Source organism: Nelumbo lutea, chromosome 3, assembly GCF_056320005.1.
Source record: "Nelumbo lutea isolate HS-2025 chromosome 3, American lotus-T2T, whole genome shotgun sequence".
Taxonomy (NCBI): domain Eukaryota; kingdom Viridiplantae; phylum Streptophyta; class Magnoliopsida; order Proteales; family Nelumbonaceae; genus Nelumbo; species Nelumbo lutea.
The window spans coordinates 36,443,763-36,471,568 of record NC_142686.1 but is presented as its reverse complement, the minus strand read 5'-3'; the positions used below and the strand labels follow the sequence as shown (position 1 = coordinate 36,471,568).

General features: G+C 40.1%; 1 protein-coding gene across 2 annotated transcripts; it reads left to right on the top strand.

Moving 5' to 3' along the window:
• Positions 1–70: 70 nt before the first annotated feature.
• LOC148864238 (MEF2BNB-like protein) lies at positions 71–27,806 on the top strand. Of its 2 annotated transcripts, XM_088976001.1 has the most exons (5): positions 85–437; positions 556–668; positions 13,408–14,624; positions 24,905–25,074; positions 27,118–27,806. In XM_088976001.1, the coding sequence occupies exons 3-5, from the start codon at positions 14,556–14,558 to the stop codon at positions 27,593–27,595; spliced, it is 717 nt and encodes a 238-aa protein (XP_088832127.1). In that variant the 5' UTR covers positions 85–437; positions 556–668; positions 13,408–14,555; the 3' UTR covers positions 27,596–27,806. The 2 variants fall into 2 exon arrangements, with proteins under 2 accessions (XP_088832126.1, XP_088832127.1); XM_088976000.1 differs by lacking the exon at positions 13,408–14,624 and having other exon boundaries at positions 71–437.

The window sequence follows — 27,806 nt, the reverse complement described above, 5'->3', positions numbered from 1 at the left end:
CCTTACCCGCAATTCTGAACTCACCGTCGGGCACCAGCATCCACCACACATTAGAAATATCTCGTCCCCCGTGATGTGCGGGTCGATGTTAATCAATGCTTTCAGGGTGCGTGTAGAGTTTTTCTGGGGAGAGGGTTCCGTAGAATACAGGTACGGTCATTCTCTGGTTGAAGACTGAAGGGCGAAGGAAGGCCAGGTAATGATGGTAATTGGTAAAGTGAAAGCAAGGTAACGTGGCGAGACGATTCGGAACCCCTCTCCTCTCTCCGTCCGGCCTCCTCCTCCTCCTCTTCCGTTCCTCCGTTCCTTTTCTACTGATTTTCTTTTCTTTAATAAAGGTCTCTCTCTAGTCGCATAATTCGGCAGAACCAGTGATGAACGACCATTCTCGTTCAGCAAGATGCATGGATTCCCGACTGTCGATGGCTTCATGGACGGTATTAACCTCTCTCACAACCAACTTAATTTAAGCGACTCTATTGTATTTCATTCATGGAAATTTGGGTGTTGGTTCATATCTAATTCGTCTGTATTTCTCTTTCTTTGCCTGGGCAGTGAACGAAGGCTTAGCAGAAATGATAAAGTACGTGGCAAATGAACCCTCGGTGGGCCTTTTCTACGTGCAACAGCACACCCAGAATTCCGTGCCCAACCTTATCAATCTCAAGGTATCTGTCTGTCAACTTGTATTCATCATCGTAGGACTAAGAATATATGCATCTTTTTCCTTGATTATTAAGTTATAATGGCCTAGTAGTTCTAACTCTCAGGGTTTGATATAGCAAATCTACTCAACCTTGTAGTGTTTTTGGGGTTGTCTTATTTTTCAACTGCTGGGTTGGTGTGGTTACTCTTAAGACGGTTTTACATATAAAAATGTTTCTTTTGTATGTAGGGTTGAGAGAGAGAGAGTGTGTTTTTAGTGTAAGATTTGAGTTTTTTTTCTTATTTCTGTTCTTCGGATTGAGAGAGGAAAGTGAGAACGGGTGTACAAAGGTGTTAAGGATTGGTTTGGGTTGCAAACCATAATGTACCTCTACCATTTCTCATTTTCTTTCACAGTGAAGAACAATGTAACAATTTAGTCTCTCCCTTGGACGTAGGCGGTAAGGCCGAACCATGTGAATCCTTTGTGTCCTTGGTGGTGCTCATTTCATTTGCCTTTGCTTGGTTGCCTTAATGTTTTTATGTTATTTATAGCTTATTCTTGCTGTTATTCTGAGTTCTGTTGAGATAGGAGTCGACTACTAGCAAATCTCTTTGTGTAGTAGTCAACTACTATTCGGAGTTGTAGGACAAGCTAGAGAAACTCTATTCGGGAAAAAGCTAAGTTATATTTGAAGCGACAATTGTATAGGCCGGAGATGGTAGAAGGTGGGAATCTCTTGGAACACCTAAATGTTTTGGAACAATATATTTGATCATCTAGGGAAAGTTGATGTCAAGGTGGAGGAAGAAGACAAGGCCCTTCACTTCTTACCTGTGCTTCTTGATTTGTATGAAAATTCAGTGACAACATTGCTATACGGGAAAGATACAGTGAAGTTGGAAGAAGTCACCGCATTTCTCCTATCCAATGAGGTTAAGAGGAAGTCCAAGTATGAGAGTGGGCAGGATTCTGCATTGGTTATGTAAGAAACAGATCGGAAAGGAAATTTATCAAAAGAAAAAAAAGAAACAGATCAAAAAGGAAGGTCATCTGACAAGGGATCTGAGAATAGTAGGTCTAGATCAAAGGCTAAGGAAAAGGACCAAATACAATGTTACAGATGTGTTGAGCAGGAGACCAAGAAGAAGAAGAAAAGAAGGAGAAAAGAAGAAGGAAGAAGGAGAAGAGGAAGAAGAATAAGAGGCAACTGAGTTAAGGCCTTAACAAAACTCAGCTTCAGTCGAGTGAAGCTTTCTATTTATACTGTTTTGGCCGTACATAACAATATGTCTACAGAATTACGAAAATACCCCTGCGGGTACTAAGCCTGTGTACAGTACATATAATACACCTGTTAACACTCCCCCTCAAGTTGGGGCATAGATATCAATCATACACAACTTGTCACAGAGACCTTGATGTCTAGAATAGTTTAGCCCTTTTGTAAATAAGTTTGCAAGAAGACCAATTTGAGGGGGTCGGACCTCCTTAAACACTTTGACAATGTTTGCCCTCCAAAAACAAAACCTTTCTTCATTCATAACTCAATTGAACAATAAAATCAACTTTTAGAATCCAAGAAACTGAAAGAATCCATTAATACATGTAATATCCCATTTAACCTTAGTCCACTAACCACAAACTACAATGTACTAATCCATTAACCATTACTTAGAAAAAAAAAACCCCTAGTCCCTACTAGATACGTGATATTCCATAAAAGATCTTGCCTTCAACATCTAAGCTCTACTAGGATCGCAAATTATTCTCAACTTTTTAACAATCAATAGTTCTTTGCCTTCTTCACACTTTTTTTTTTATTTTATTGGTACATAGTGAAATTTAACACATAAACCATAGGATGAATCTTGGAGTCTGTCTCCAATGATGATTGAATTAGAATGGTCCTCAACATGGAACATGGCAAACCAAAAATTTAGTTGGAATTGGACATATTTGAAAACTAAGAAAAGTGACTTTGGATCCTTCAAAAGTGTCCTCATGATTGGAATCAATTTTCACATCTTTGATGACCATTGATGGGTGCAACATTGAAAGAGTGGGAAGCAATGATTTCACCTTCATTATTTTCATATGTTGATTCATACTTCCCAGGCTCATGAAGAATGGTTAAAAGAGGAATTTGTACTTTTGTTAAAAGTGGCTCTTATTTTTGCTTGAGAAAGCTCTTGAAGGATGGTACACACTGGAGCAACCCTATTTAAGATTGAAGAGTAGCATGCTCAACACACACGAAAAGCCCCACCTGAGGTTCAAGCCTTCTCTCCTCTTGGAATTAAGGATGAGAACGATTTCTAGCATTCCAGCCTGCTCCTCAATATCTCATCTTGCATTCTTGCCTCATCTTCTTTGGCACTTGACAGGTACTAAGAATGGAGTAAATGCTCCTATCAAGCATCCTTCATGTCCAGATAACCTAGTTCAGATTTTAAAGGCCTAGAGAGACAAAAAGGAAGATGAAAATAGGGGAAGTTGCTTAGATGGAAGATAGGTTAGGGATGGATACTTTGGATAATAAGGGAAAGAAATGGAGTATAAGGAATTTCTTATTGCAGGAAGGAAATTCTCTACACCCCTGGTCCAAGGGAGCTGAAGAAACTTCATTGTGATATGAAGAGAGGAGAAAAGTTGGATGGTGTAGGAAGGAAGAGAAATGTAGGGAAGAGCTGTACTAGCGTAGTTTTTACGGCGCCAAGGCAAGGCTAGGTGACAAGGGGGGCACCTTGTCGCCTATTTGCCTAGGTGGTGGATTTTTTTTTTTAAATAAAAAACATAGATCCTAGGGTAGTTCCCTAGGTACCATAATCATATTTCCTTAATAATTATTTGTAAGAAAAGTATAAAGTTCATGTTGAAGTACAGAAATTCAACATATTCGTGAGAAGAAAAAGAAGAAAGAAAAGAAATTTAAAAAAATATAGAGGCTGAACCCTTATTTTTGTTATAGGAAAAGAGGAAAAGAAAAATTTTAAGTTCTTCCTTAATTGGTTGGACAAAATTTTAAGAAGAATAAGAAGAAGAATTTTTTTTTTATTAGACAAAATTTTAAGTTCTTTCTTACTTATTGGTTCAGGTTTTGAAGTCTTTGAGGGTTCAACACAGCATTTAGCAATGTTTGTGTTGATTAAACCCTAACAAATAAGAAAATAATAAAACTTAATCAGTATTTGAACACACAGAATGAATATTTTAGTTTATTAATATCTATTTTATAATTATAATATCAAAAAATAAAGAATAAAAAGTAATTTATAATAGAAAGTACAAAACTGCTTGGCGATTAGGTAAGCTGAGCTTCTAAGGGTGTCTTGTCGCCTAGGCACTGCTTTGACAACTAGACAGTTGGGTGGCCAAAACAAAAGATGTTTGGTGAAAGGTACCCCTAAGAAAGAAGATTTGGGCATTGCGATATTATTATTTTTTGATCAATAACAGAATTCAATTTTATTAAAAGAAATCAAGAATACATACAATATTTCAGGGAGAGATAAAATGTTCTTTTGTTTCGGTGGCCAAAACAAAAGATGTTTGGTGAAAGGTACCCTTAAGAAAGAAGATTTGGGCATTGCGATATTATTATTTTTTGATCAATAACAGAATTCAATTTTATTAAAAGAAATCATGAATACATACAATATTCCAGGGAGAGATAAAATGACTTAACTCTCCCCCAAAACAACAAGAAGATTACAGAATTGCCCAAAACAATTGACCCCTACCCACCCCCTGTTTTGCCAAGTTATCAGCAAAGGCATTTGCTGTTCTCTCTTCTCTCATTAGCTTAGATCCAAAAGCCATTACCCTTCCTTAACCAATTCAACACTAGCTGTGAGTATCCTTCAATAATCAATTTTTGGATGTTCAGCTCCTTTGCTTTCCTTAGCCCTACTAACAAAGCAAACAGTTCAGCTCTAAGAGGATCACCCAACCCAATGGGACCTGAGTATAAGGCAACCACCTTCCCACTTTCATCTCTGATTACACCTCCAACACCTGATGGTCCCTGGTTGCCTTCACTACTCCCATCGAAGATTAACTTCAAAAACCCCAGGGATGGAGGTGACCACAGAGGGCACACCATTGATTGAGTCGGCACAGAGGAGGCCACTTCCTTCCAATTGTTCAGCAGCATACCCGTGGAGACATCAACAAACAGCTCCAAAGTTTTCAGCCATTGCATCACTCTAACTGTTATGACCTCAATCAGTTCTTCTTTCTTTCTTTTTAAGAGAAGGTTCTTTGGTTCCTTTCTTCCCATAATGTCCAACAGATGGCAGCTCTCAAGCATCTTCACATGATTTTACCTTTTTTCTTTGGCCACCTAAAGAAAGAAGTAGCAAACAAACCTTGTATGCTTGGCGGAGGGAGCCACCTGCAACCAAATAAATCCATAAACCAAACCCAAATATCTGAACTGAAAGGGCAAGAAACTAATAGGCGGTAGGGGCTTTCACCATTAGCCTTGCATAAGATGCACCAGTGTGGGGACAAGCATCATGATATTATAGGAGACTAAAAAAGATTCTTTTGATAGGAGGTCAGTTAAAGCAATCTAGGGAATCAGGAACAAGAAGTGGGCTTGGTTGCGTTCAGAAGGTCCCTCGTGAGGAATTATTGTTATTTGGGATGAGAGTCAAATATCTAGAAAGGAAGTGGATAGGGGGCAATTATCTATTTCTAGCCTTTTCTCCAATTTAGAAGACAAACCTATGTGGATTCTCATGAGAGTTTAATGGTCCTTGCACCCCAAGAACTCAATCTCAACTATGGGAGGAACTAATTGGAATCGGACAGCATGGGCAACTTCCTTGGTGTGTAGTTGGTGATTTTAATGTAATGAGATGTTCACATGAAAACTCGAATGGTGGCAAGATGACTAGAAGTATGAATGGCTTTTCTCAATTCATTAGGGAATTCTCTACAAATAATTACAAAAAGGTTTATAAAAGGAGATGGAGGAAGGCATCAATTCCAACAACTGAAGAGGCTAGGGACGTGGACTCTCAGGTTCTTAACAGTTCGGATTCTCAGGTGGGGATTTGCTAGCATGAAAAAGACAATGGAATTGGCAGCAACTTTGAAGTGAGAGATCCTGATGGCAGTCTTGAAGATCAGGAGGAGAGGCCTGGAAGAGATCCGATTAAGAAAATTGTGGAGAAAGAAGTTGAGATTGGCAAAAGTCTTGGCTTGTTTTTTTGGGGAGGTGAGGAGTTTGCTAAGAAGGCATTTGAGGAGTTTGAGAGGAAGAGGAAGGAAGAGAGTTTGAAGAAAGCTGTAGTTGGGGAAGGAGGAGAGAGGTGAGATGAAGATGATGATATGCAGGAGGAAGTGTTTGAATAGGAGGATTAGGGAGTTTGGATATCTGGGTCCTGAATAATCTCGGAGTGTGTGGAGGTGGGCGAGGCTAGAATTGGAGCTTTTGTCTCTTTGTTTTGAATGTTTTGTATGCCGGTTTCACTGGGTGTATTGTATCAATGCCTGTCTTTTCTCTTGGGTGATTTCTTGTCACCTTTCTTTTTGTATTCTCTTTCTCTTTTAGTGAATTTTCTTTTTATTCTTAAAAGAAACTCATTGATTGATCTCCCCCTTCAAAATGCTAGCTTTACATGGTCCAGTTTGCAACTCGAAGCAGTCTATAGTTGTCTTGATAGGTTATTGATCTTCCATGAGTGGGAGAATCATTTCCTTGAACTATCCAATAGTAAGGCCCTTGAATCACTTCAGAGCCCTAGCCAATGATTTTAGGCATGGAGAAGGTGCAGAGATCTTGGAAACAACCTCTCTATGTCTGCAGGGGTAAGGCTATGTACATATGCCCCTCCCTAGGCTCCACATTGGCAAGACCCTCGTGCACTAGGCTAAAAGGTGCAAAGATCCAAAATTCCTTTCAGAGAGAGGCTATGTGCCTCTTTGTGTCTGCAGGGGTAAGGCTACGTACATATGTCCCTTCTCTTGTGCTTCCTTTTTCTTGGCTTTGACCCAACCTATAGACATTTCTTTGGTGCCTTTTCCTGTTAAAGAGGTCTGGAACAAACCTATTCCTCCCAAGGTTAGTGGTTTTTTTTTTTGGGAAAAGATCCTAGAAAGAATCAATACTTGTGATCTTTTTCAGAGAAAGAGACAATATGGGTGTCTTTCCCCTAATTGGTGTATCCTTTGTAAGGCTAATGGTGAGACTTTCTACCACTTAATATCCTATCCATTTGTTTTTGTTATTTGGGAATGGATTTTCTCTTTGTTTGGGTGCAGGTGGAATCCCTTGCCAAATGTTTGAAGCTTGTTTGACCCTACCTTTGTCAATTGGAGGAAAAGGAGGGGGAGAATCCTGTGGTGGTGCACAAGAGCAGCTGTTTGCTGGTCGATTTGGGAGGAAATAAATCAAAGAGTATTCTCAAACAAGGAGAGTAGTAAAGCACTCATTGATACCATTACCATAAGAGTGGTATATTGGGTGAAATCTTTGAGCAGTTTTGAGGGCATTTTTTTGGTGATAGAAGAAAAAATCATTAAAATAAAAGAAATAGATTACAAACAACATAACAGGTGTTAAGATAACACCCATCCCAAACATCAGAGACAATCCACGTTACAACTCAAGATAAGACAGAAAGAGGCCCCCCACCCTAGACATCACTTAATCTTCAACTTCAAACTCTTCATCTTTTCCATTCTCATCCACATTCCACGCCTTTCCACCTTCAACGATTACCAACTTCTTGCGATTCTTTTCTCTCTTACTCCTTTCAAAGGCTTCGAAAGCCCTTCTAGCGAACTCCTCCCCGCCTAAGAAAAATAGACCTGAGCTCTTTCCAATCCTAACATCCCTTTCTGCCAAATTCTCAATCTCCAACCTTCCTCCTTTCTTCTCTACCTTGACGGTTAATGAATCATTTTAAGTCTTCTTGCTCTCTTGGTCCCCTTCCTTTTCTTCCTCCAACCTAGTCGCCATGCCATCCTTAGGATCAAAACATTGAAGCAACTCCTCCTCCTCCTCTCTTGTTTGAGTTTCAATACCCCTTTTCTCGTCAAGTTTCTTTTTTAGGCCTCCACCCCTAGAACCTCTCTTCCTATAATCTTTCTTAAACTAGTTTGTAGGCCCAATGCCAATCAGACCATCCTTTAGTCTTGAGAAAAATTTTGAAACATGAACAATTTGGTACTTACCTGGGTCTCTAACCTTCTTCGCTGTCCTGGATCCATTTTCATCCCCTTGTTCACCAGACTTCTCCGTCCTAAGTCCACTCCAAGTTTGCTGACTTGGACATCAATTCTTAACAAGTTATCAGAAACGTCAGCACTGCCACTTTCTTCTTTTTTACCCTCCTCCCCTTAATTGCTGACCTTTGTATTCCGGACTTCACTCCCTTCAATATCCTCCTCTTCTTCCCTCCTTTTTATTGTGCATTTTCTCCCTCTTACCTCTCCCCTTTCTCCTTCCCTTAGGCTTGCTTTCTTTCCTTCTTTTTCTCCTTTCAAATGGCCAAGCTCCGATAAACCACCCCATTCCACTGCACAGGATCTAAAGGGGCCCCAACTACAAAAGGCCCAAATCTAATAGTCATACCTGGTTGGCTCACCGGCTTTATTCTGGTCCCCTCTGTGCTCCCGACTACCTTCACCCCTTGCAACAAGCCGGCTTTAATAATGTCTATTTTATGATTATAGTCTCAAAAAATTGAGAAGAAAAAGTATTTTATAACACAATGTACAAAACTTCTTGGCAATTAGGCGAGGTGAGCCTCCAAGGGCGCCTTGTCGTGTAGGTGTTGCCTAGGTGCCCACTTAGACAACTATGTTTTGGACTGCTCTCTGGTGGGGTCACTGTCCCCTTTGTGAACCCTTTCCTAACTTGTTTAGACTAGTTTTGAACAAAGAAGCCTTAATCTCTTCTGTTATCAGTCAAGATATCAATTGCTGCAACTACCATTGAAACCTTACAGAGGTGTCTGACCTGCTGTCCTCCATTAAAGAAGTGTTTCTTTCTCCCTCTGTCCCAGATACAGTAATTTGGTCCCTTATCCCCAATGGTAACTTCACCATGAAATCCTTTTTCCACCTCTTGATTGCTGGATCCAATCCCCCCTTGTTTTTGGAGAGAAAGGTTAGGCTTCCCTCAATCCTTCACAGGGTGTCCTTTATTTGGATAAATATTCAACGAAAAAGGACAGCTTTACACTTCATCTGACGTATGTACGTTGTGCCTTCAAGATGGTGAATCCATTGGTCACCTGCTGATAAAATGTAAAGTGACAAGCAGAACTTGGTAGTTCTTTCTGAATTTTTGTTGGGACAGCAACTATCATTGGGTTCCTCCTAACAACATCTGTGACTTCATTCACCAGTGGAAGGGCACCGAAATGAGAAAAAGAGGAAAGCTTTCGCGGAGAGCAATCATACATGCCGTGATGTGGGGCAGTTGGGAGGAGCAGATTTGAAGGATTTTTCAAAACAAAAGCACCTCTATGGAGGACCTAAAAAGACACATTCTTTCTGTAGTGAATTCTTGAATGCTGTCTAATAGGTGCTTCACGGGTATCAGCTATGGAAATCTTGACAGAATATAAAATCATGTCCCTGTGTCCCTCAGCCCAACTACATGCTTCTCCCAAGGCCTCCCACTGAATATATTTTGCAGTTTGATATTTAGAAGTGAAGTCCAAGCAGGAATTGGGGGAACAATATTGGAAATCTTCTACTTAAGGTGTTGGATGCCACTGAAGCAGAAGTAGAGGCTCTTCTTGCTAATCTCAGATTTGCCAAAGAGATCCAAGAAGTTGCCTTGCTGGTAGAGGGTGATTGCAGGAATATGATTGGTAGGACCAACAATCCAAGATCTGGGCCATGAAGGCTGGCCTATTTCCTTCTTGAAATTGGTGAGATTTCTGCTTACCTAGCCTAGGGTGTGGTTTTTTGATGGATTCCAAGAGAACCAAACCAAAAGAAAGCCCATAACAAAAGGCCTCCGAAACCAACAAGCCTCCACCCCCAAAGACAAAAAAAAAACCCTTGAAACATCCTCTAGAGCAAACAACTGAGCCCGGGAAACCATTGTGAAACAAACACAGACAACCAGATCTCACCCTCTCACCTGCATCAAAACTCTTTTCTTTCCAGAAGAGAGAGAAGAGAGAGAGGAGAGAAGAGAGAAGAGAGATACGAAGAGAAGAGAAAAAGTATTTGAGAGTCAAAAACTGAAGCTGGTGGCTCTCAGCTTCCTATTTGTATTAGCATGTTGTAAAATAAAAGAAACAGAAATTACAAGCATGCCCCTAGTGGCCCACCCTAATAATAAGAACTTAAGCAAAGAAAAGAACATGCTGACAGCATCCTACACTGACAGCACCCTAACAACAGAAATAAAAAAAACTAATTCTAACAACACTTCCCCTCAAGTTGGGCTGAATATATCTATCATGCCCAACTTGTCACACAACTCATTATGCCGCAAGTATGGAAGCCCTTTTGTGAGAACATCAGCTAGTTACCCCTTGGAGTTGACATAAGGAGTACAAATTTCTCCCTTCTCTAGTTTTTCTCTTATGAAGTGCTTGTCCACTTCAATATGCTTGGTCCTATCTTGTAGGATAGGATTGCTAGCAATATTTATAGCTGCCTTGTTGTCATAGTAAAGAGACATAGGATTGTGAATAGTTATCCCAAGTACCCCTAGAAGATTCTTCAGCGACCCCTTGTGCCATAGCCCTATACTTTGTGTTTTGCTTCTCCGTGTCACTAGATTTCCTCCCACAAATGTGCAGTATCCACTTGTGGACTTTCTATCATCCACAACACCTACCCAATCAACATTTGTATAGACTTCCACCTTCAAATGATTATGTTTACTAAATAGCAACCTTGTTCCTGGATACTTCTTCAAACACCTAAGAATTCTCTCTACTGCCTCCATGTGTGGTTTCTTAGGGGAATGCATGAACTGGCTTAGGACCCCAACTGAATAAGCAATGTCTGGACGTGTCATGGACAAATAGAGCAACATTCCCACTAACCTGAAACTATTTCACATCTTTCAGATGTTCACCATCACAATCACCCAGTTTATGATCTACATCCTTGGGAGTATCTGCTGGCTTTGCTCCTAACTTGCTTGTGTCTTGTAACAAATCAAGGACCTACTTCCTTTGAGAAATAAAGATGCCCCTTTTTGAGCGGGCAACTTCAATTCCAAGAAAGTACTTTAGTGGACCTAGATCTTTCACTTCAAATTTGGAGGCTAGGAACGTCTTCAACCTTTGTATTTATGAGCTCCAGTTTCCTGTAATGATGATGTTAAGAGGTGCCGAATAGGGGTAGTTTAGTCTTCTTTTGTTTATTAAGTAACTTGCTTATGTGGCAGTGTTATTAGAGTTACTCTGCCCCACACTTAAGTAAGGTCATTTTTGTCTTTGTAACTATGATTAGAACCTAATATAGATTAAGGGGGTCGACTGAATGGTTAATCCATCAGATTTTCGACAGACCCTTCTTCTTCTTCTTCTTCTTCTCCTCTTCTTGTTCGAACTACTGTAGCAACAGTCGAAACATGGTATTAGAGCAATGCTCCTGACCTAAGTCAATTGGTAAAGCAACTCAGCACTGTTCGTGACTCTTCACCTTCGTTTCTGATTAGTTGATGGAGAGAACTAGTTCGCCCTAGGTCAGAAACAGTACAACTTGTCTCTCTACTGCGCATAACCTTCTTCAACAAGGAAAGTGACTTCAGTAGTGAATGGTTGATTGATATTCTCAAAGGAAGGTCGGTTCTTTCTTCTTCTAGTGTTACTTCTATTTCTGGGTAGAAACCCTACAAGAAGCTGTTGTACTGAGTAAAACCTAGAGAACTAGGTTCATTGTTGCCCTAGGAAGGGCTGTGTGTGCAGTAGCCGAATGTGTAGGGCTGTTGTAAGTTGTGTAATAGCCGAATGTGTAGGGCTGCTGTAAGTTGTTGTGTAATGCCCTCTTGATACAGTATAAGGTAGAATGCAGTGACCTTGTCGAGCGGTATAAGGTAGAATGTAGTAAGTTGTTGTAGGGTAGTAGCCGAGTGGTATAAGGTAGAATGCAGTGACCTTGCCGAATTCCTTGTGGTTGTGTAATGCCCTCTTAAGTGTGTTAAATAAGTCTGAACTGGGTACAACAGATTTGGCTGTGTTGTGGTGATTGGGTGGTTGTAAGAGGGCCTCTACTTGTGATTAGTGAATGGTAAACTGATGCTTATGTGGGACATAAGTGTGTGAAGTCAGCAGTAGTGTGAATAAGAACAAGTGTGTGAAGTCAGCAGTGGTGTTTAAAGGCTGCAATAGGGGCTGAAATATCAAACTGTGAACAACATCAATCAGCTTGTAGCTGAGAAGTAAAATTAAAGACAACCGTGAAAAGGTACAATGGCAGCAATAGGAGATGGCTACAATGATCAAAAACCTAGTGTAGTAATTTCTTCCGACTACCTAGGAGTACAAATGACCTCAATTAAGCTAAATGGGGAGAACTATGTTCCATGGGCTAAATCCGTGGAAGTTTTTCTCAAGGCAAAAGCAAAGCATGTTAGAGATGAGAAGCCACCGGTTGACTCTCCAGGGTTTGATGATTGGGAACAAGAAGATGCTCAAATCATGACTTGGCTGTGGAATAGTATGGAACCCAAAATCAGTGCCAACTTCATGTTCCTTGATACGACTAAGGATATATGAGAGCATGCTAAGAAGCTATATTCTGGACAAGATAACACAACAAGAGTATATCAGTTGTATCAGGAGTACTTTGATTTACAACATGGAACCAAAACACTAGAAGAGTACTATGCCTGCATGAAGAATATAAGGAATGAATTCAATGTCTATCATCCCCTTACTCCAGATATTCAAGTTCAACAACAGCAAAGGGAGCAGCTAGATGTTACAAGATTTTTAGTGGGGCTGAAGTCGGAATATGAACCAGTTAGAGTTCAAATATTGGGGGCCTCTACTCTTCCTACACTTGATGAAGTATTCTCAAGACTTCGTAGAATCTCTTTGGGTCAGACAGAGAACCCCACACAGTATGATAGATCAACACTTGTGACAACTAGAGGTGGTGGACATAGTACAAGAGGGGGAGGTCATTCCAGAGGGGGCCGTGGCAATCCCATGATTGGTAGGGGTGGCCGTGACTCAGGGGGAGGCCGTGGCGGACGAAAAAATAACTCTACAAGGAAGTGTACTCATTGTGGTAGGGATGGACACACAGTGAATTTCTATTATGATCTACATGGCCTTCCCTCTAAATGGGCTAATCATGCTGTAGCAGGCGAGGTTGCTATTAGTGATAGTAAACTGACAGACCTAACTCCTACATCTACATCTACTTATGGGAGGGAGATGGTGAGTGTTCCGCGTGATGAGTATGAACGGTTCCTTCAAATTATTTCACAGCATACCACTGCCACATATGCCCAATCAGGTATCGCTTGCATGCCATCTAAAACTCATTCCTGGATTATTGACTCTGGAGCCTTAGATCATATGACCGGGACTCCAGGTGTGTTCTCTTCTCTTGCTGAAACCTCCACACCAAAAACTGTTACACTTGCCAATGGGTCCTCATCTCCCATCTGTGGTGTTGGTAATGTTGACTTGGTTTCTGTCCCTTTATCATCTGTTTTATACGTACCTAAGTTTCCATTCAATTTTATGTCTGTCAGTAAAATAACCAAAGCTCTTAACTGTTCTGTTAACTTCTTTCCTTCCACTTGTATTTTTCAGGATCTCAAGACGGGGAAGAAGATTGGTGGGGGGCATGAAGCTGGTGGATTGTATTACCTTGACGGCGGTGGATTTTCAATTGCACTTCAGACTTCCCTTACTCCTCTACAATGGCATTGCCGACTGGGACATCCATCTCTCAAGGTCCTCAAGATGTTGGTTCCATCATTGAGTCAGTTGTCAGTTTTACAATGTGAGTCATGTCAGTTTGGTAAACACCGTCGTGTGTCCTTCAGTCCAAGAGTTGAGAGTTGTATGTTGAGTCCTTTTTCTTTGATTCACTCAGATGTTTGGGGTTCGATCAAAATAGTCTTATAATGGGTACAAGTATTTTGTCTCCTTTATTGATGATTGTTCAAGAATGACATGGATTTACTTAATGAAAGAAAGAAGTGAATTATTTTCCATTTTTCAAAAATTCCATGCTGAAATACGCACACAATTTGGTGTTCCAATCAAAGTTCTCCGTTCAGATAATGGTCGTTTTTTACTTTCTTACTGCATTTCAACAGTATTTAAAACAACATGGCATTATTCATCAGACCTCGTGTGCTTTCACCCCTCAACAAAATGGGGTTGCTGAACGGAAGAATCGTCATCTTCTTGAAATTGCTCGGTCTATGCTTCACCACATGCATGTTCCTAAACGGTTTTGGAGTGATGCTGTACTCACTGCATGTTTTCTCATTAATCGGATGCCCTCTTTTATTCTTCATGGTCGGTCCCCCTTCTCCATCTTGTTTCCCACTTTATCTCCGTTTCCATTAACTCCTCGTGTCTTTGGTTGTGTGTGCTTTGTTCATAATCTGAGTCCTGGAATAGACAAGCTAGATGCATGCTCAATTAAATGTGTCTTCCTTGGCTACTCTCGGACTCAAAAATGGTACAAGTGTTACAATCCTATGCCCGAAAGTGCTATGTCTGCCCTGATGTCACATTTTTTGAGTCTGTCCCCTTCTTCAGTCATGAAGCACCCTTGTCCTCACCCTTACCTCCTCTTCCTCTTCCTGTCAGTGATTCAGTTCCAGAGGCTGTTGTTGGAGTAGACTCATCTCCTCACCCGGTGCAGGTCACCACTGAACGACCACCGATCCGACAAGTGTATACACGTCGAACGACACCGGCCCCTCCTCCAGCTTCTACCTCATATGCGGATCCTCCCATGGCTCCTATTGCTGAACCTTCAGATCTTGACCTACCCATTGCCTTACGGAAAGGTAAACTTAGTTCTACACTCCATCCCATTTCCAATTTTGTTTCATTATCTCGTCTTTCTGCATCACATCGCCAGTTTGTTTCAATTTTGTCTTCTATTTCCCTACCTAACAATGTTCAAGAAGCTCTTAGTTCACCTGGATGGCGACGGGCAATGGAGGATGAACTTTCTGCTCTTCAACATACTCAAACGTGGGAACTTACTACTCTTCACCTGGGAAGCATGCTGTGGGCTGTAAATGGGTATATATTGTGAAATACTTGCCAGATGGTAGTGTGGAGCGTCTGAAGGCCAGACTTGTTGCTAAAGGTTACTCACAGGTGTATGGTGTGGACTATATGGAGACATTTTCACTGGTGGCTAAAATTGGTTCCGTTCGTGTCCTAATTTCCTTGGCAGTTATGTATGATTGGCCTCTCCTTCAACCTGACATAAAGAATGCCTTCCTCCATGGTGATCTAGTGGAGGAGGTATATATGGAGCAACCACCTGGGTTTGTTGCTCAGGGGGAGGGTGGTAAGGTGTGTAGGCTGAAGAAAGCAATTTATGGGTTGAAGCAATCTCCACGTGCTTGGTTTGGGAAGTTCAGCGAAGTGGTGAAGAGTTTTGGAATGAAGCAATGCCAGGTTGATCACTTAGTGTTCAGCTATGACTCAGAAGCTGGGAAGATTTTATTAGTGGTCTATGTGGATGATATTGTCATCATTGGTAGTGATAAATTGGGGATTGGCAAACTAAAGGTATTTCTGCAAAATCATTTTCAAACAAAGGACTTTGGAACATTAAAGTATTTCTTGGGAATAGAGGTTGCCAGGTCAAAACAAGGTGTGAATCTGTGCCAAAGGAAATATGTCCTTGACCTATTGGAAGAAACAAGACTGTTAGGTGCAAAACCGGCTGAGACCCCTATGGAACCAAATGTTAAGTTGAGCAGTGATACAGGAGAAGTATTTGAAGATCCTGGAAGGTATAGACAACTAGTGGGAAAGCTGAACTATCTGACTATCACGAGACCCGACATCTCCTTTGCAGTCAGTGTGGTGAGCCAATTCATGCAGAACCCTCGTATACCTCACTGGGATGTAGTCCTTAGAATTGTGAGGTATCTAAAAGGTGCTCCAGGCCGTGGGCTATTGTATAAACCAGGAGGAAAACTTGAAGTAGTTGGGTATACAGATGTAGACTGGGCAGGCTCAGTGAGTGATAGAAGATCTACTACAGACTATTGCACATTTCTGGGAGGAAATCTTGTGACATGGAAGAGTAAAAAGCAGACGGTTGTAGCCAGAAGCAGTGTTGAAGCCGAATATTGGGCCATGGCTCACACTACCTGTGAATTAGTGTGGCTGAGGAATGTCCTACAGGAAATTGGGTTTCACATTGATAAACCTATGAAATTGTACTGTGACAATCAAGCTGCACTACATATCTCATCCAATCCTATCTTTCATGAGAGAACAAAGCACATAGAGGTTGATTGCCACTTTGTGAGAGAGAAGGTTCTTGCCAGAGAGATAAATACAGAACATGTAGGCTCCAATGACTAGTGGGCAGATTTGTTTACAAAAGCTCTAAACTCAGGGAAAGTGAACTATCTATGTAACAAGCTGGGATTATATGACATATTCTACAGCTTGAGGGGGAGTGTTAAGAGGTGCCAAATAGGGGTAGTTTAGTCTTTTTTGTTTATTAAGTAACTTGCTTATGTGGCAGTGTTATTAGAGTTACTCTGCCCCACACTTAAGTAAGGTCATTTCTGTCTTTGTAACTATGATTAGAACCTAATATAGATTAAGGGGGTCGACTGAATGGGTAATCCATTAGATTTTCGACATACCCTTCTTCTTCTCTTCTTCTTCTTCTTCTTCTTCTTCTTCTTCTCCTCTTCCTGTTCGGACTACTGTAGCAACAGTCGAAACAGATGATATCATCCACATACACCATCAGTACAACAACCTGTTCCTGACATCTCTTCACAAAGAGAGTGTGATCAGACTAACATTGTTTGAATCCTACTTGCTGGACCACCATATGAAATTTACTGAACCACGCTCTGGGAGATTGTTTTAAACCATAGAGGGACTTTCTTAGCTTTCACACCTTATTTTCACTCCCTTTGGCATAGAACCCTAGGGGTTGAACCATGTACACCGAATTGAGTTCATCTTAGCTACTAGAGCAAACGTCTCATCATAATCAACACCATAGACTTGATTGTACCCTTTTGCTACCAACCTTGCTTTGTACCTTTCAACTCTTCCGTCCGCCTTTTGTTTCATTGTAAACGCCCACTTGCACCCTACTAGGTCCTTCCCCCTTGGAAGATCCACCAACTCCCAAGTTTGGTTCTTATAGAGAGCATTAATCTCCTCCTTCATAGCATCTGTCCATTTAGGGTATTTTAAAGCCTTCGCAACATTTCTGAGTATATGTATGTTATCAATTGCAGATAGGAAAGCACGATAAGAGGGGGAAACATGGTCATAGGAGACATATTGGGTAATGGGGTTTTGGTAGTGCATGACCTGACTCCCTTTCTTTGAGCAATAGGAATGTCAAGGTCATCCACAACTAAAGAGGGAGTTGGGGTATCAACAAGTGGGATAGTACCTAGTTCATTTGGACTTACCTCCTGGGAGTTTGAAGGTGTCGGTTGCTCAGTGTTTGGTGGCTCCACATCTTCGTTACATTGTTAATCTCTATGGCGTGTACGTTGGAAGACAAGAAAAGGAGTAGGATCTGGAATAGAAGGAAGAGAGACTTGATGGACCTGGACATGCTTCTCCTCTTCCACGCTACTCTCCCCCTAAGGGGAAACGGGGAAGAATGGTTCAGACTCAAAAAAGGAGACATCTATAGAGACAAAGAACTTATGATCAATGGGATTAAAGCACCGGTAACCCTTTTGAGTAGAGGGATACCCCAGAAAGATACATGGAATAGATTGAGGGTCTAACTTGCCACAAGACGAAGATAAATCATGGACAAAAGCACGACAACCAAAAAATCTCATGGGAATGGAAAACAAAGGAGATTGGGGAAACAACAACTGATGATGGGCCTTGTAGTTTAGCACTCTGGAAGGCATGCGATTGATGACATAAGTAGGAGTTAGCACAACATTTATCCAAAAATGTTTTGGTACATTCATGTGTAACATCATCCTTGGTGCAACCTCAAGGAGGTGTTTGTTCTTTCTCTCTGCAACACCATTTTGTTGCGGTGTTCTTGCACATGAGCTCCTATGAATGGATCCATGGGAAGCAAAGAACCCATTGGGCTCACCATAGAAATACTCCTTTGCATTATCTGATTGAAAATTTTGAATTTTAACATGAAATTGTGTAAACACCATCCTTTGGAAATCCCGCACAACCTTTGGAACTTCATCTCTACTACGCATGGGAAACACCCATGTATAACGGGAGAAATCATCAGTCATTGTGATAAAGTACTTATACCCGCCCTTCGAAGTTATAGTAGTAGGCTCCCGCACATCAGAATACACAATATGGAAAGGGAAATTTGATCTTTTATTACTTGAATGAAATGTTGTTCTACATTGCTTGCTCAACTGACATGTTTGACACTAGAAATCTGATATTGAACATGACTTAAATAAATGAGGAAACAAAGACTTCATTATTTCAAAAGACACATGACCTAACTGATTATGCCACAAAAAAATTTGACTCTTATTTGACTAAGTGACTTTGAAGATGACACTGAGAAACCAGCCTTGTTATTGAAAGTGTAGAGACCATCCACTAAGCTTCCTCTACCAATCGTCCTCCTAGAAGTTAGATCCTGAAAAACACATGAACCAGGAAAGAAGGTCACACTGCAGTTTAAAGACTTTGTAATACTACTAATGGAAAGCAGATTGATGGGAAGTTGAGGAACATGCAAAACATTATTCAAGTTAAGTCCATGAGGAAGGGATATTGATCCTTGGCTTGCAATGGAGGAGAATGATCCATCTGCAAGTCTCACCTTATCCCTTCCTGACAAATGGTTATAAGATTGGAAAAGGTTTGGCTTACTGGTCATGTGGTTGGAGGCCCCTGAGTCAATGATCCAGGGGGAATTAAGGGCAGTGGATACATGGAAGGCAGAGGCTGCGTTACCTAGTGTAGACACAAATGAAGTAGAAGGGGTACCAGTGACTAAACTGTCCATTTGGAGCAAGGCCCTACCATATGGTTCCAAGTGATTTTGGAAGGAATTCATGATATCTTCCTTGGTGTCAGACCCAGTGAAGTACTCCTGAGCAGTACCAGTCAACACTCTACCAGATAGAGTATCTTGGGTTGCCACATTTGCCACATTATGTACTGTATTAGGCTTCTTTTGACCCTGCACCTTACCCTGTTCTTGGTTCTTTACAGCCCACTTTGGCATCCCATGGAACTCCCAACATGTGTCCCGTGCATGTCTTGGTCCCACCTATCATGTTCAGCTGTCCCATTCTTGGGTTCTTTCACTCTTCCATTTATGTACCCAGCTTTTCCCCTGGCTGTTATGTAAAGTTTTACACCTTTAACCCATTCCAGGTAGTTCAGGCCATTTAAAGGAGTAATTGGCATAGGAAATATCATATTTTCAGCTCCCATACCAGCTGTAGTATGGGTTGATGTAACCCCAAATGAGGCAGAATCATCATTTGACAGAAACAAAGACTATAAGACAAAACTTAAAACCACAGGTGCACAAGACTAATCCCCACTCAACTACTTACTCTCACAGTTATAATTAGGGCACTAAACACTCAGAAATCTGCTTCTGAAACAAAGGACCCACAGCTGAAATCCAATGACAGCCACTAAACAGTTAAAAAAAACAGTCCAAAAAACACTGCTGAAATCCTCTAGCAATAATCAAACCATCCAGGAATCTGGACCTCAACCAAACAGTTCCAAAACAGTCCAGAAATAAGTACACTGCTGAAATCCTCTAGCAGCACTCAAACCGTCCAGGAATGGTCCACAAAAATAGACTTCAGTTATCATTGGTCTATGCACAACACACATCACCAACCACAGCACATACCTGTGACAAAAAAGGGAATCACACATCCCTGTACAGCACCTGTACGAAGGTGCAGTTCCAAGACTGAGTCTTCACAGCATCAGCCAAAAGAAAGAGAGCCTTCACAGCATCGACCCCCTCCTACTAGGGTTACCTTGGTGCTATGACCAAGGAAGAACCCAGAAAAAAAACAGCAACAGTTGATGGTTCTGATCAGTCCGATTAGGGATTCTGCCTTCACTGCCCAAGAATCAGAAAACTGGGTGGAAGGAATGTGATTCAGAGGAGAAAATAGATTCCTATTGCCCAGAGTTATGCTCTGATACCATCTTTTCTTTCCAGAAGAGAGAGAAGAGAGAAGAGAGAAGAGAGATACGAAGATAAGAGAAAAAGTATTTGAGAGTCAAAAACTGAAGCTGGCAGCTCCCAGCTTCCTATTTGTATTAATGTGATGTAAAATAAAAGAAACAGAAATTACAAGCATGCCACTAGTGGCCCACCCTAATAATAAGAACTTGAATAAAGAAAAGACAATGCTGAAGCATCCTACACTGACAGCACCCTAACAGCAGGAATAAAAAAACCAATTCTAACAACAAAAACCATAGCATACATTGCTTTTCATCAATGATATTTAACTCCTTTCCTTCACCTTCCTCCCATTTCTTTCCCCCTCCCCCAACTGCATTCCTCCTAATGCTTTCCTTCCTTCTATTCTGTTCAAATTGTTCAATTGCCTTCATCACCACCACTTCTCCCTCCAAAAGGAAAAGACCAAGAGATTTCCCAACCGCCACCTGTCTATCCACTAGTTGATCAATGCCGGTTTTTCCTTTCTCCATGATATTTGCCTTGGGTGTTTCTTCAGCTTTATTCCCTTCTATTTCCTTCTCCCCCTCTCTTCTCCTCCCTTTTTCATTATGTTTCTCCTTACCCATCTTCCCGTTATCTCTCTCTTCCTCTAAGTTCCTCTCAACAGACTTTATCCTATTCTTTTCCTCCCTCTCCCTTTGAGAGCTTCTTTGTTTTGATTGCTTAAAACAAAGTCCTGAGCCTTCTTGCTTGAGTCAGCATCTAACCCATCTGCATCACTGTTGTTTATCAAACAGTTTAGCTGATTGTTGAAAGGGCTCCATTGTTCTTTTGACCTTAGCTCTGTCTTCCTGTACATCCTCTCATGTACTTCTCAGTTTTTTTTTTTTTTTTTTAATGAAAAATACCATTTCTCAATTTGATGGTGTCTCTCATGGCTTTCTACCAGAAAGTTGATTTTCTCTTTTACTTTTTCCACTAGCTCCTTTGGTCTCTTCCCACAGCCCGTGGGTTGTCCATTCTGATACCATTTGATATATGTGTGTGTGTGTTTTAATTTATAAGTAACAATAAAGCAGGAAATTTTGAGAAAAAGAAGGGAGAAGACCACTTCAAGGGGGCAGACATCTTTGAACACATTGAGTGTTTCTCCTCCTAAACAGTAAGCAAAATTCTTCTTCAGTCAAGTTCAATGAACAATACAATCAATTTATAGAACCCAAGAGGTTGAAACAACTGCTTGCACCCTATATCCATTAATACATGTAAATTTCCATTTAAAAATCCATGTATCAAAGTAGTTGCAGGATGTGGCATTCTAAATATTTCTAGGTATATCAATTAGGTGCCATCGTTCTATTTTGCAGGCCTCTTATGTGTAAGATGTGCTGGCTATAGCAGTGTTTTAAAAGCAGGTGTAAAGGGTTTTTTGCATGCAAGGTGAGGCACAGACCTTGTTTGATGCAAGGCATAAAATTTTTATAAAAGTCAAAGAATTGCAAAAAATGCAAAAAAAAAAAAAAGTAAAAAATTCAAAATAAATCAAGAAAATATGAGACTGGATTAATTAAAAAACTACTAGCTTTAGTTTTAAAAAGCCTATCATCTCAAAGGGACATAAACAAACATAATATATAAAACATATTCAAAATGAATATGCAAAAATAAAATAAAAAATTCATAAAAAATGCAAAAATCAAATCAAAATAGAATATAAAATATATTCAAGCATTTAACAATTCAAGTATGTCAAACTGATTTTCTTTATTTCTTTCCCTATTGCATTTTCAAATAACTAATATGATGTTGGTCATCTTTCACTCTTAATTCTATGAACCACCTTTGTACCGAGTCCCTTGAGGCAAGCCCAACAAGTCCATGTTAGGTTTTAAATTCTTAATCCATACAAAAAATATGGTGTTTTTTATTAAGATTATCTTTGAAAAATGTCTGGTATTAAGAAGAATGAATGAACAACATTAGCAAAAAGGGGGTTATCATATCTTCAACCTTGAAATGTGCCTAATTTGTGTGGCTTTTAAATCACCAGTAGTAAGGTGCATTCTACAAAAATTTGTAGGTCGAACCTTGATTAAGGTACTAAGAGTGTGGGAAGGGAAGAGGAAATCAATGAAGGTACAGCTGAAGAGGGAAACTGATTGAGGAAGGGGGTGTGGGGATGGTTGAAGATTACTCAGAAAAGGAACAGGAGATGCTTATTGATGAGATGAGGGCAGTAAATAAAAAAGATGGAACCGAGTAGGGTGATTGAAAGATAAATTGAGAATGGTGAAGCATTTGGTGTCTTTTATTTAGGGGAATAAGAAGCAGAAGGGAGAAGTTTGGAGAAATTTGAAAAGACAGGAAGTTAGCAGAAGAGGAAGATTAGAGTTGGTGGTTTGGGAGGTTTGAAGCAGAGAAGAAAGGGGCAGATAAGGAAAAGGAAAGTAAAGGGAGAAGAGAAGGAATTCTTGGGAGGAGGCAGAGATAGTTATATTGAAAGGGAAAGTAAAGGGGGTTGGGGAAAAGGCTGATGGGAGTTAATAGAGATCGGAATCTTTGTTTAGATAGTTTGATGTTTTGGGATGATCTGTTATGCATGCGGCTCTATATGGGGAAAATTTATGTCAACATTTGGAGTTGATTGATTATTTGTATACACAGTTAGGTGATTGGTCTGAGTTGGGTAAAAGTTGTATTTTCTTTACTTTTGGTGATGTCTTATTACCACTTCTTGTACTCTCTTTCTATCTCATTTTTTTCCTTATAATGAAAATTTCTTTTTATCTTTATTATAAAAAAGACTATTTTATAATGCTCAGACAGCGTAGATATTAACAGCAAAAAGCAATTATAAAAAAAAGCAAATATTAACACCAAAAAGCATCTAAAGCCATTCCTTATTGTAATCTAGGGTTTTCAGTCCAGGGTGTATGATGCCTGTATGGTCTGCTGACTTTATCTGCCAGCATGCTGACATCAGCAGGTCCTTGTGAGACACTGAGATGTTTCAAGGAGAAAAATAGGAAGAGAAGAGAAGAAAGAACGAAGACTTTTTTTGTTTTTTGTTTTTTTTTTTTTTTTCCAGAGGGGGGGGGGGTAGATGAGAACACAAGCATAGAAATTGCCCGTCTAATACTCAAATAACAACCAGGTTTGCTTGCTTCCTATCACCAGCTTTAGCCAAGTGGCACATTATTTCTACAACAAGGAAATGTCATCCTTATAAGTTACCTCCTAAACTCTTTAATGTGTAGTTTCATTTAGATCCAATAGGTAGGGATAGCCCACTGGTTTATTCCATGGAATCCTTGGAGCTTCTTTCCTTTACTTAGTTATTGAAGAGTTTCCTATTCTAAGGCCTTCAATTTCAAAGAAACACATTAAATAGCTCATCATGAAAAATTAAATAACTGCCACCATCTCCACAAAGTGGGATCCTCAAAAAACAAGTAGCCCAAGTGCCTAGCTTCCTTCAAAATGTTATTGTTTTTTTTTGATAGCTGAGTGAAAATTTCATTAATCAAAAAATTGAAGAATTACAAGTAGCCAAGAAGAGGCATGAAATGTGATATCTCTCCTTTTAGATTGATCACAACTTTTCAAAACTTAAACAAAATACAAACTACAAGGTAGCCCAATAAAAAGATTCCTGAGAAGTTCCTTGTTTAGCAAATGAATCAGCCAAAGCATGTGCCAATCTGCCCATCTAGGGGGTGGCAAATGAGTGGGTTGGGTGTGGGTTGAGTACCAGCCTACCCCATTGACCCACTAACCCATTTGCCACCCATATTTAAGGATGTTAATGGGTCACAGCCCACCCTGACCCTGACCCACCCCAACCCACCATATGACTTGCTAAGCTTTAAAAAATTTACAAGACTGCCCTTATTATATACAATCCACAAGTTTTCAAATTTAACTTAATTGAGTCACTGTTCATTGTCTTCTTTGTTTGAAGGCTGCAGCAGCAGAACTCCTCCGATCCCACCTTCTCTCTCCCTCTCCCATTCTTTCTTTCTTCTATTCTTATTCTCCTTCCTTTTCCTCTTCTCTTCCTGATCCCTCTCCTCTGTTCCCCATTCCGCTCGCCACTGAACTTATGCAGCAGAGAAGTCCTTCACCCATCTCTCTCTCTCCTTTCTTATTCTTCTCCTCCTTTTTTCTTTCTTCTCTTCTCTCTGCTACTCCAACCTGCAACCTGTTTTTTCTCTGTTTCACTACAACCTGCAACTTTGAATAGAACGAAAACAGAGCATGGAGTGGCTACCCTCACTGAGAACGGTTGAGGTGAAGTTGCTCTCCAACCTTCGACCCCTAGATGGCTGTTGAGAATGGAAGAGGTAAAAGATTGTAGAGAAACCTTCAAACCCAAAATGGCTGTTCTCATTGATGATCCAATGGTTACCCTCAACCCAACCCACCCTGAACCATTTTCCCCTGACCCTAATGGGTCACTCGACCCATATTGACCCAAAATAGACATCCCACTCATCAATTGAGGATTTTATTTTATTTTTGCCTGGATTAGCTTTGCAGGAAGTTTTATACAATTTAGGAAGTTTAAGTCTTAATTTTGTCACTAGAGGATAGCAAAGTTGCCAGTGGGTTAGTAACTTAGGATGATGAAGGCAGGATTCAATACCAACAGTGGGGTTCAACTCCCTAGTTTTTACCAACTAAATTAACTGGCATTTTCAAATGGCTAATTTTTATTCTGCTTAATATTGGAAGAAAGTATTGAGATTTTATTGAATTGGATGATACTTATTGATAAAAAAGGTTGATACTTGATAGAAATTTGAAACTCTAGTCACAAAACCTATTAATTTTTGTCACAACCTATCTGAGGATGGTGGCTGGTCTATGTTGGAGGGTTGCCACTGCAAAACTTTTAACTGTTTGTTTTACAGAAGTTACATTCTTGCTCCATGTTTGTAGGATAAGGTTGCAGAGAAGTCTCGGGAAACAACATTGCACACTGAAGACTTGGAGGATTCTATCACGATGGTGAGATCAATGAAAGAATGTGGTCTGCCCATTGCAGACGAGATGGTCAAAGATATCAAGAAGTCTCTACTTATCATGTCAACATCACAATCACAAAGTGGGTAAGATTTCTGATTCTGTGAAGTTTGTGACATTTGAGAACCATTAATATAATTTAGAAGGTAGAACACTGTAAACAAGACTCATTTTTTTTTACCTTTTCATGCTAGTGTCCAAGCATATTTATGTCTAGCAGTACTTGGATATGAGATTCTTGTCTAACCATTTGTGGTTTGGCCTTTGGGTGACTCCCAAAGCAATTTAGTTGGAAAATTGTGACTTGAAAAAAAGGATAATGTTAATTTCATTAATGCTAAGAGGCTGTGCATGAGATTATGTACCAAAAAGAAAACTCAAGCACCCCCCCCCCCCCCCCCCCAAAAAAAAAAAAAAAAAAAAAAACGAAATCTACAGCCAAAAATGAAGATGATAAAATATCACTTTTAAATACAGAACGTATGGATAACCAGTAAGCAATATTTTATTATGTACAAAAGGATACATAAATGCCGCTTTATACTGTACCACCATCTCTGCACCCAAAATGGACAACCATTTAAGTACTAAATTTTTCCTCTTGAGAGGACCAAACTTCATTAGAGCTGAACAGAAGTCCATAATAAGCCAGGCAATAGAAATGAATTTGACTAAATTATAGAAGGTGACTCCAAGGTTGTAATTGGGTGGCTGAAAAACAGTGAGAAAGCAATATGGGGCTACAGGAACGAGCTGAAACAGGTCAAATGGCTGTCAAGGAGCATGGATATTAAGATACAATGGGTGCAGAGATCTGCAAATGGTTTGGCTGGTGCTTCAACCAAGCAAGGGGTGAACAGGAATCGAATGTATTGGACTATTGGGCTAATTTTATAATTTGCATGTTTTCTGTAGTGGTAGGGTAGTAATCGCTATCCTACGCAAGGGAGGATTATATTGCTCTTTGTAATATATTGTTTTTATTAATAAAATGTTAAGTTATTGAGCAAAAAAAAGCAGTCCATAAATAAGACTACTTGTGTAGAAAATAAATGCCAAAATGATGTCTCTACCACATAAAAAATTCTTCTATTTCTTCCTTCCAAATGTTTCAACAAGCAGAAAAAAAGAACCATAACCCAAAAGGAAACCAGACTTGAAATAACAACCAACTTGAATGAGAGCGGAACAAAAAAATAAACAATTGAAAATGGATTGAAGCTCCCAAGTTGTAGTGAAAGGACATGTAATAGACATATGATCAATCAGCTCCTGAGATTTGCACATGGAGCACCTATTTGGGATTTGGAGACCTCGTTGGTTTAAATGATCAACAGTGAGTACCTTATCAAGAAGGCTATGTTGAAAAGAAGGGAAGGGAAAAATTTTCTATTCCTCTTCCTTTTTCTTCCCTTCCCTCCCCTTCCTTTCTTTTCCCTTCCCTTCTTTTCTTTCAAACCAAACACAGGCTACACAGTTGTAGGTCAGCCATATGAAAGCTTCAAATTTGGTACATGATGGTCCTATATGGGATCGACCTCAACAGAATATAAATATGTTATACATTTAGTGAGAGCAACAGGAAAATGTCTCACAGAAACGTTTCACAGAAACATTTTCTTTTTAGATCTTCCTTCCATGTCAACTTTTTTGGTTGTTGATGCACTAGAGAGGCAACCTCAAGTATGTGAACATATCAACAAGTAGCATTTGTAAGGCACTAGAAGGGCAACCTCAAGTGTCTGAAGGAGGAAAAAACATTTGTTGACCTCCCTGCTCAAAAGAGGTCTATGGAAAATCAAGTTTGCACAATTGGTACCACATTATTTGAAGCAATAAATACAGATTGTTTCATTTTTGAGAAAAATAGCAAAATAGTTCTTCAGATTAAATTACCTAGCTAGATTTGCTACTCAGGGTTTTGAAGTAGAAAAGCTAGGTATACTGTATAGACTCTTCCAAGGTTCTTTTGGTCACCTGCTTGTCACGTGTTGTTGCCTTTCGAATTTTTCTTGATCTAAACTACTCATGCTTTGATTTTATCTTGCATGATTGAATCGTTTCTTATAAGTTAACCAAAAAGGAAAATCTGGTGCTTCTATTCATGCGGCTTTTATTGTGTGAATCAGGTTAATCCATAACCCAAAACTAGGTTTTCAGATTGGTGTAAGAAGCTCTTGGGGACCAGTAGTCCAAAAGGATGGAGCAAGTAGTCGCAGTTATTTGTCCAGTGTACTGGAGTCAGCAAAACAGAGAGCTGTGGGTCTTAGATGGCCTCAACTTGACTCCAGAGAACCAACAGGAAGAGAGAGTGATAAAACTTTGTTCTCCGCTGACCCACTGGTATCAGTTGTAACTGCTGGTTCTGATTTAACACAGCCAGATAGAGAAACTGAGGAACTGTCCTTGTCAAATCAAATTGTAGACGACCAAGTTGATGAGGCAACACCAGTTTCTGGAAGCTCACCTAGTCAGGATTTATTAGTAGAGCTGGAAACCGAAAAATATGATGAGTTCAAAGCTGACAAAGAGGCCAAGCTAAAGGTATGGCTGGAAGAGGTGGATAACGTGCATAATTGCGTAAAACCTGTGCAAGAGCAGCATTAACTTTGGCAACACATGGGACAGAAAACATAACAGGTTGTATTGCTGACGGACTGAGAATAAAGTTGTACTTGAGAAGACTTTTATTTAACGTATGAAGCGTCTAGCCAGCTAGTTGGGTTTGTTTGTGTCATTGTCGCTACAAATTGTGTCCAGAACCTGAGATATTGTCAAAAAATCAATACAGATAGCGGCAAATGACCAGATTTGCATA

What these genes read in the sequence shown, in the direction of transcription:
- LOC148864238 (XM_088976000.1), top strand. Translation starts at nt 401, where the DNA reads ATGCATGGATTCCCGACTGTCGATGGCTTCATGGACG. An exon ending in TGTCGATGGCTTCATGGACG is followed by an intron (nt 438 to 555) that starts GTATTAACCTCT and finishes TTGCCTGGGCAG; the next exon opens with TGAACGAAGGCTTAGCAGAA. An exon ending in CCAACCTTATCAATCTCAAG is followed by an intron (nt 669 to 24,904) that starts GTATCTGTCTGT and finishes CCATGTTTGTAG; the next exon opens with GATAAGGTTGCAGAGAAGTC.